Below are 10,040 nucleotides of genomic sequence, written 5' to 3' on the forward strand. Positions count from 1 at the left end.
CATGACACAACATATACAACTAAAGAATAAGCAACACGATCCCCACCAAAAGCTAGGGGTGATCTCAAGTGCTCCGTAAAGGTAAGCAGATCCCGCTCAACATGTGGCACCCTTCGTGTTGTTTATGTTATATAAAGCACAACTGCATGGTATGTGCTTATCCAAAAACACAGTAAGTGGTTACTCAACGAATGTACAAAAAAAGTAATCACATACACACTCCCTATTACAAGGATTAACAGTGAAAATATCATGGACTTAGGGTGTGGCTATATAGCAAAGTATTCTTTAATTTTTTTTAAATCTTTTTTTACAATAACAAATATTTTATTCAATAATTTCCTGATATATAAGTACCTAAGTAGCCCAGGTCGCATACTTAAGGGCCCCTGTATTTTAACAGCCTCACTTGACCAGGGAAAATATCAAATGAGTTTATACAATAGTTTTACATACATAATTATATTTAAATAACCAATACAATTGATTTTCACACCTGATACATGTAAGATCACTGTATAAAATCATATTATTATAATTATATAATTTTGCTTTTTTTTTTAATTCACCACACACAATACTCTATGCTGCACATCAATAACAGCTTCCAGTATTTGCTGAAAAGTTGTTGGTCATTTTTCATTACGAACTTCATAGTCAATGACACCTGAAATTGACTTATAGTTAGAAATTTGATGAGATTTTTCATGCTGAATCTTATCAATGGAATGGTCAATCCTAGGAACAAGATAAAACCTTATTTTGAAACCGAATTAACTTGTCTGAGATCAGTTACAAACAGCGTTATCTCGTTTAGATACTAGGACAAAAGAACAGATCCAGTCACTGTTATCCCTCATTCTCATTCTGTAAAAGATGGACCAAATTTTCAAAATTTTAAATTACAAGCATTTTCATGAGATTAAAAAAAAACATCTTTACCATAAAATACTTTCGTATACTTAAGTAGAAAGTTGCAAAAAATAAGGCATAATAGCAAACAGCATTCAAGAAAATTAAGTTTGTATAAGTAGCAAGTTTATATTGTGATTTCATTATTTCCTAAATAAAAAAAAACAACAACAAATATCTTAATAAGACACGGGTTATGTTCTTCTCATATATTTGTATGATGGTATAATACTAAACCCATAACGAGAGGAATTTTGCTTGAAATTCATATGATGAAGACATAATCTTTCAATCAATTTAGTTGAGGTCTGGAGCTGGTATTTCAGTAACTGCTAGTAGTCCTTTCTTAATTTATGTATTATTGTCATTTTGTTTAGTTTCTTTTGTTACCTATTCTGCATGACATCAGACTCGGACGTCTCTTAGTCTAAGTTTTTTTATGCGTATTGTTGTGCGCTTGTTTTTTTTCTACATTGGCTAGAGGTAATGGGGGGAATTTCCATTTAGAGAATATAGTGATTTAGCAGTCTAAGAACAGACAACTGTTTTGTAAACAGTGAAAGCAGGAAACAAATTTTGATATCTGATATCACGATTTTGTGACATGAAAAAAATCTACAGTTTTTCACATAAATTTCTTTGTGAAGATAAGAAAGGGTTGAAGGATCTCATATCAATTCCACCTGCCGAAAGTATGTTATCAAAGACATGAACTTTTGATACGATGCCTCACCTGCTGCGACCTTCAAATATCAAAATAATCCTAAAATTTCATTCATAATTCACACCGAATATGGCGTGGACATCGGTGATATTAGCGACTTTATTGGTCAGCCATGCATTCGCCATTAGTGGTAAGTTTATATTTTTGGAAGGAAATTCATGTTGATCGTAAACTGAAGGGAATCCCAAAAAGTCTTTAAACAAATAATAAAAATAATAAAAACGGTTCATTGTTTCTAATAGATTTTTGTGACTATTCCCTTATCTTTGAAATTAATTCAATTTAATACGATTTCACATGTACATGATTTAACAAAAAATTCACATAACTTCTTTATTTCACAATCTATAAGTGAAGATTCATCACTATAAATGAAGTCGTAGTTGCATTTGCTTAGTTCTTAACTATATAATTTACTATTTTGAATTTTGAATTTTAATTGTTCTAATGAATTTTTATTCCTTTTTTCAATGAGAAATTTTCGTATATTTTTTTTTCTTTTTTTTCAAGTTTTAGATGAAAATAGGTTCAAATGACACATAAACAACAGAAACGGGTTCGGATAAAAGAACATTGTGACATATTGATCAGAATTCGGTTATTTCGGTTTTATAGATTCGAATTAGTTTATCAAAAGTTCAAATTATTGAATACGGAAATATGCCATAACAAATTAAATCCATAAGAACCGAATTAACAAAAATTGTAATACATAATTAATAAATTTATAATGAGACTCAGTGAGATTACATGGTAAAAGCAGTTTAAAAATGCAATAAACAATACATATATACGATATGTTGACGAATGACAAATGACAAATGCGTTTTTAAATAGCAAAATACAAAAATTATAAAACATGTATAGTACTAGACAAACTTTAACCATGGATGTATTATATTTCATTTTATTTTTATGCTTTTAATCACTATAATACTAGTACGAAAAGACTGATTTTGATTATCAAATAAATTATTTCTTAGAACATATCTATAAGTGTAAACATTGACCCTAAAATTCCCCGAAATCGCGTGATTTTTCACTTGTTTATACAAGTTTTTTGGTTTCTTCTAGTATTTTTTCAGGTGACGGAAGACAAAAAATATCTAGAAGATGGAAATTTGAATTAGAGTTAAAATGTCAGGTCAGGTGGTAATCTTGCAAATTCTAATTAAAGCTTTAAGTTTATGCCCTTCATTTTTATTTTGTACGTACCTTCAAAATGACTAGACCTTGCTAAAAAACATAGAAGGATACATTCTTTATTACAGAAATGTTATCAATATTTTCATTTCTTTTCAGTGCGACAAGCAAACAGCACATCCGGTGGGACATCAAGTGGGGGTTCTGGAGGAGTGACTCAAACTGGTGGAGGTTCTGGTGGGGTGACACCAAGCAGTGGAGGTTCCGGTGGAGTTACTCAGAGCGGTGGAGGTTCCGGTGGAGTTACCCAGAGCGGTGGCAGTTCTGGTGGTACATCAGGAGGTTCCAGTGGTAGCTCCAGTGGATCAGCATCACAGAATATACAACCTCCTCAGTTTTTGTTAAATCCATCACAGTTTCTTGGAGGCGGGAATCAGCAAAGGTATTTAGTTACGGAGATTTTCTTTACAGATTAGAAGTTGCAAGAACACATGAAAATAGTGCATTTGATGAAGAACATAATGACTTGCATGTTGTCATATTTTCTCAAATCAAAATGTATAGTCTAAACTTTTATGGTGCCACAATTGAAGCAGAATCTGCTTAACTCGCCGGAGCACAGGATTTAACCCCTGTATTTGGTGGGGTCGTGTTTCTCAGTCTTTAGTTTTCTGTGTTTTGTTTACTTTTTTTGTCTTTCTGTGTTTTTTCTCTTTTTGAAAAGCATAGTCAGTTTAGTTTTTACTAATGAGTTTGAATAACCCTTCGATATCTTTCGCCACTCATTAAAAGATTTGAAAGAACTGAATAAGAACGATCATTCATTTTACTATTGTATTTCAGTCCTAGTGGAGGAGGATCTAGCAGCAGTGGCAGTGGTTCTGGTGGTAGTTCCGGTGGAAGCAGTAGCAGTTCTGGTGGTGGTAGCAGCAGTGGTGGTGCCCAAATGCCAAATTTTGACCCAAACAAAGTCAACCAAATACATGCCAGTTTTCTAGATCCATCAAAGCTACAACTAGGATCTGGGGGAGGAGGGGGCAGTGGTTTTAATCCTGACCAAGTCAACAGCATGTTGTTCAATTTCCTCAACCCTAGTCAAATGACAGCAGGGAGACGTATGTATTCCATCTTTGTTAATGTTTTTGTAAATTTTATACCAAAATAATAACCAGTTACACATCCAATTTCTGATTCAATATTATACGGTAGCTGTTATGCGTAATTTACTGTGCTATTTGATTTTATCTATTAGGTAGACGACAGACAAGTCAAACTAGTTCCGGCGGAAGTAGTGGTGGAAGTTCAAGCAGCAGTGGAAGTCAGCCACCAAACTTTGACCCTAATAAGGTAAACCAGGTACAATCCAGTATGTTAGATCCATCAAAATCACAGCTTGGTTCCGGTGGTGGCGGCGGAGCTATGTTCAACCCGGACCAGTTCAACACCATGAAGTTTAATTTCTTTAACCCACAAGCACAGACTAGCGGTGGTGGTGGCGGCGGCGGCAGTGGAGGCAGTGGAAGCAGTAGCGGAGGTAGTCAGCCACCAAAGTTTGACGCTAATAAGGTTAATCAATTACAAGCCAACATGTTGGACCCATCCTCATCAAAATTGGGTCAAAGTGGAGGAAGCGCCGGTGGATTTGATCCAGACCAATTTAACTCCAAAACATTCAACTTCTTTAATCCACAAAACCAATTAGGAAAGAGAGGTATAATATGTGATTTATATAATCAATTAAATTTCATAGAAAGGAAAATGTTTCGAACATGTAAGTTAAAATCACAAGTAAATACATAACCAGAAGGAAGAAATTTAAATTCTTTATTATGAATAGTATGATTTGTTGCTATGCATTTCATTTCAATGCACTGCTTTTATATATATGAAAAAAAAGAACAGTACAGTTTAATTGTAACAGCAAGCCCATTGGGCTTCTTTTTGTTTCATTTTGAATAGAAATTTAGGTCTCGATAAAAGATCGTTTTGTATTTTCCTTTCAATCCATTCGTAACTTGTTTATACTCAAATAATTTTGAACCTGAGATATGATATTGATGCTTCCATCATTTAAAATATGAGGGAGGCTAGGGTTTCTCTCGTTTCTCTCGTTTACGTATATCTTATGTTGAATTGAATTGTATTCAGATTATATAGGAAAATGAACAAATTTACAGACATGGATTAGTAATTTTGCAACTTGAATCCCGCTTAATCAATACTTTATACTTCTCTATGATATGTAACTAACTTATTATCAGAATGCTCAAATTGAAAGATTTATCATTTGGAGAACGTTTACTTATTTCACAATTTTCTTGTTGGAAATCTGTTTCAGAATTTACAAAAAAGGTAGAAAATTTAAGAACGTGGATAGTGTTTAGCCCCTTTTCGCCCACATTTCACCGCCTGTTTTCAAATTGGATGTACCAATTGGCATGTCTTGGTTACCAAACGAATTAAAGTGCAAAATGAAAATTCGTTAATTATCCGATTAAAAATTTCAAAACAAATTTTAACCAATGTGGTTGGTCCTTATTGACTTGCTCGTCTAATTTATATACTTATGTTTATAATCTTTATATTAAGTACTTAATTTTTTAGTCCTTAATAGGATTGTAACTTTTACTTTCTGTCTTTAATAGGGTTATAATATTTACAAGTGTAAGTACTTTAAAAGGTCAATGAAACAAGGTTTTGCACGTGTTGGTAGAAGTTATTTGTGCATGCATCAAAGGAAGCAGGCGTGTACGTGTTGGGAATAAGTTATTTGAACATAATAACTAAGGGATAACTTATATGCACGTTTTGGCAATGACTGATTGATTTATTGTTGTGAAAGTCCAGCAGCAAATATTTCGTGCATCATTATGGACAACGTATTGGTAATGGGTGATAATATGCGCAAAGGGTAACTCATATGCGAATGTTGGTAAAGGGTAGCTTATTTGCACGTGATGGTGAAGGGTAATTTGTAGTGGCATCTTCAAATCATGTTTAATTTGATTTTTTTTAATTGTGGTGCTAAATCTATGTCTGCAACTTCCTAAGGTGTTGGCGGACTTCTATAGTTTTAAGTGATAATACCGACACATGTCTTACCTAGTCTACTAAAAGGCTATTTTGCTCTGAAGTCAAGAATAAATTTTGAAAAAAATGGCTGCTTTTGCATTGTATTGATATTATATGATACTTATTTCAGTGCACGCGACACTTGTTTCTGTTTTGAAAAAAACAAAAATGCATAACAAGTTTGAGAGCATCACAACCAGGGATGCTGTAACACACATGTCAACACTGTTTAAGGTCAATTGACTTTTGTTTGTACTTCAGTGGCTTAAGTAGATTATCCGTACTTTTTAAATCTGAACGAGACGCTTAAGCACATGAAAAGTTAAAGCTAGCAGATGTGCAGTATACGTCAACGAAACAACAAACAAACACCACAATAACGAAAACAATATACGTAACATACATTTTGACACCAGTAAGACTTTAATACCTTTCATAAGAACAGCGTTTTTCTTAAGTCGACAATAGGCGTTTCGCTTCAAAAACAATCAATTTAGAGAGGTGTGGCCAATGTTTGTTTCACTATTAAGAAGTTCAAAAACTGGAAGAAGATGGAGCCTAGAAGAATACAAAAAAGAAAAGAATTTATGATGCAATTTTAGAACGGTTTTGCATTATTTACTTCGGCTGTTTTCTGCTCTTTGGTCGGGTTTGTTGACTCTTTGACACATTCCCCTGTTCCATTCTCAATTTTAGTAGGATAAAAAGTCAAATGATGAAAAATCGTTTTATCTCAACAGCTGTGATGTGAAGTCGTGGTTACTATTAAACTGTTGAAATTGTAAAACCTTGTACATGTTGAACCTGAAATAAGTGTTTTAATAACTAGTATCACTGCAATATTATTAAGTAGCTAACTACTTTTTATAATGTTCTTACGTCATAAATTTTACTGTGACAATTTGTATAACATCCCCGCCACAAAAATACTAAAACAGACAAACTCTAGCAATTCAAAAGAAAACAAAATTCCCAGATAAGCAAATATCTCAACGCCCTTAAAAAATACTAATAAAACTTGCACTCACAACAATTTTTAAAGAATATAACTGAGTTTTTCGGATGTGAAGATTTTCATAAAGGCAACAGACGTCATGTGGTGGCAATGACTCATTCTGGTTCTCTTAATCAAGCGAGCTTAAACCTTTTCGTAAGCTTCAAACCACAGTGTACATGCGTTTTTGTTCAGTATCACTATCACGGCCCTCTTAGTACAAGCATATTTCAAAGTTATGTTATTTAAAAACTAGACATTTTCCATCATTCCCCTAAAGCTAATTAATATTTATTTATATGCAGACAGTTTGACAGGATTATCGATATAGATTTAAACAAAAAAATCGACATTGATACCGATCTGTGCATAGAAATAAATGGTTCCTCCCCCTATAACTTGCAATAGATAACAAAACGAGTGCATGGTAAACTAATTTAAATATTCTCTTTTATTTACTTACAGATGCAGTTAACTATGTTAAAGAAACCAACAAAGAGCTATCAAATGATATTAAACATAATTCAGGAATTATAAAATGTATTTTGTACAGAAATTTGTTTTTAATAAACACAAATCCTAATAATTTGTTCTGTCTTAGATGTGTCAACATTTTTTTTTATGGTTAACGTGATCTTTTTTTAATGATAGTTTTCTTTTAAACTAGATACTGCGTTATTATGCTAAGATTTTGCTATCTCTCATGAGCGGCGTTGGTCATGGTTTCGATCCTTTATAAATTATGATTGTAATTCTTTTTTTTGTCTTTATGCTCTTGTTTAAATAATGGAACATTTCCATCTTCTTAAATTTTGATTATATATTAAAAAAATGGTGGGTTTTTTTTGAGACCATATAATATAGTCATCATAAATACCAGGATTTGTATGCCAGAAGCACGTTTCGTCTACAAAAGACTCATGTTGAAGCTTGAGTGAAAAAAAAGTTAAAAAAAAAAAAGCCGAATTAAGAACGAAGTTGAAGAGCATTTAGGGCAAAAATTCCGAAATGTTTTGTCAAATACATCTAATGTAATCTATACCTGCGGTAGACAAACCTTAGGATATGAAAGATTCAAAGTGTTATAAACAGGTTGATTCATGTCAACACAGACTAGTAGGCTGGCTACCGTGAAACACTGGGAGAAGAAACTTCCACTAGCAGTGACATTGACGATGGAAACACTCATCATAGAGATTTGACAGTAATAAAATTTTGAACGTCAGGCGCATAAGGGACGTTATATTGTTAAGAGAGCTATCGTAAAAGTTTCCTTCTTATAGTTACGGTCTCGCTCAACCTTCTAATATGCGGGGGACGATGTATTCTGCAGAACCATATCATTAGATGATTCCTCATTTGGGTGAAGGTGCAATTCATCGATGATTCTTGACAAATTCAACTTCCGAGTGTCAAAACAAAAACAAATAAATGACCAATGCTAAGGCTCATAAAGTTGCTGCTGCTACTACAGCTCTTCCATAAAAGCATGCAAAAATAACTTTGATCAATTTGCTTGCTACATGTATGTTTGCTTAGATGTATGCAAACAATAGGTAGGCGGAGTTTTAGTCTGTTTTATATATACTGAGATTTGATTGGACAATAAAAATTGACATGAAGCCCGACAATACAATGGCATGAAAAAACCCCAAAAAACGAGAGAAGACAATAGCAATTTACATAACACTACACTGAGTAACACGAGCCTCCCTGAAACAAGGAATAATCCTTAGGTGTTCCGAAAGGGTCAATAGCAATTGCTTCAAATGCGACCGCTCATGACCCCAAAAATTGTATAAAAAGGACTTATATCATGTATTTTAAACAAAATATCGACTGGGCGACAACTGTTATACATTTCATTTGCTACTATAATTTCAACAAATGAAAATTAAACGTCTTGGTTAATTCCAAATTTTACAACAATTGTGTCCCAAGAAGATTCTTCAAACGTTTGGCGAATGTCAAAAGCGCAGTTGAAATTGTGCCTGGTAAAAGCTGTAAATATAATTTACATTGTATAGACTTGGTTATAATTCGAACGAGTATAGACCGATTCTTGTAGTTATTGTTGTGTGGAAATGTAGTTTTACATAGTAGCTAAGTAATATGAGTAGATTTCATGAAACATGGATTTTTCTCAAATCCAAGATGGGACTTTTTTGTTCTTTGCAGGAGACAATACCTCCATATTGTTCACTTGCGCAATTTGTTGACCTTCATTTTCAAATAAAATTGAGAATGGAAATGGGGAATGTGTCAAAGTGCCTTTGATTTATCCGATGATATTATTGATCGGATGTTCAACCATCGATATCACTTTACTCCTATCAACTTCTTTGTGCTTCCTATGTTCATTTTGGAAATCAAAGCCTTATTCTTGCTAAATTCTCTTAAAATATAAGCCATTTTCTTGGTTATAATCTAGTTCTTTATCTCGATCGAAACCTATATCAAGATTATGTGACTGGTATTTGAAATAGATTTGAAAATTCTTAACGCTAACAAATCGGGAATAATCAATTACACAAACTCATCAACAATAAAAATAGATTGAAAGGCATAACCTAAACATCATACATCATATCCCGCTTACTCCAGGGAGACATAAACGTGATTTTCGGGTAAATTGTGTAATAGGTAACTAACAAAATCTTTATTTGGGAAAGCAGCATTTAAGCATGAATTATGAACTGCAATATGTACACACCGAAGAAAGTTGATTGATGTTATGTTATAATAGTATCATTAACTTATCACTCAGAAATGGGATGTTGACAATGGGAAAATTATGACCACCGTTCATCAAAGTATTCTTGATTTTGAGTTTAATATAGGACATAACTGATTGAAAGACACATTTGATATACCAGAAAATAAAATTGAGGTGTTTTAATAGTATTTTTGTATGAATATTATCATTCAAAAAACATTACAGATTTTTTGATATATTGCGTTTTAAACGCTTTAGAAAAAGTTCTAAACTAACATGTATGCTGAATATTAGAAAAGTCAGTAAAACGATATATCAGTGAGAAACAACCATTATAAGCACAGATCACAAGCTTATTTTGCTAGAGGAGTCTTATTGTTTTATTATTATCAAACCATACAGAAGTCGGTTCATGATGGCTATTATTGTACAGTCACGCAGTGAAATACGTCTATCCTTATCTTATACTGATAAAATAA

General features: G+C 33.0%; 1 protein-coding gene across 1 annotated transcript; it reads left to right on the plus strand.

The window, feature by feature from the left end:
- The first annotated feature begins 1,634 nt into the window (after positions 1 to 1,634).
- On the plus strand, positions 1,635 to 7,431 carry LOC134709369 (loricrin-like). Its single transcript, XM_063569537.1, has 6 exons — positions 1,635 to 1,766; positions 2,939 to 3,221; positions 3,623 to 3,894; positions 4,032 to 4,490; positions 5,425 to 5,443; positions 7,311 to 7,431. The coding sequence occupies exons 1-5, from the start codon at positions 1,706 to 1,708 to the stop codon at positions 5,430 to 5,432; spliced, it is 1,083 nt and encodes a 360-aa protein (XP_063425607.1). The 5' UTR covers positions 1,635 to 1,705; the 3' UTR covers positions 5,433 to 5,443; positions 7,311 to 7,431.
- Positions 7,432 to 10,040: the final 2,609 nt, after the last annotated feature.

The sequence above is a fragment of the Mytilus trossulus genome, chromosome 3 (assembly GCF_036588685.1).
Source record: "Mytilus trossulus isolate FHL-02 chromosome 3, PNRI_Mtr1.1.1.hap1, whole genome shotgun sequence".
Lineage (NCBI taxonomy): Eukaryota > Metazoa > Mollusca > Bivalvia > Mytilida > Mytilidae > Mytilus > Mytilus trossulus.

Excerpts from the sequence above, each read along its gene's own strand:
- LOC134709369 (XM_063569537.1), top strand. The coding sequence starts at position 1,706 with ATGGCGTGGACATCGGTGATATTAGCGACTTTATTGGTCAGCCATGCA. Across the intron at positions 3,222-3,622 it reads GGAGGCGGGAATCAGCAAAG|TCCTAGTGGAGGAGGATCTA; the intron begins GTATTTAGTTAC and ends ATTGTATTTCAG. Across the intron at positions 3,895-4,031 it reads TCAAATGACAGCAGGGAGAC|GTAGACGACAGACAAGTCAA; the intron begins GTATGTATTCCA and ends TTTATCTATTAG.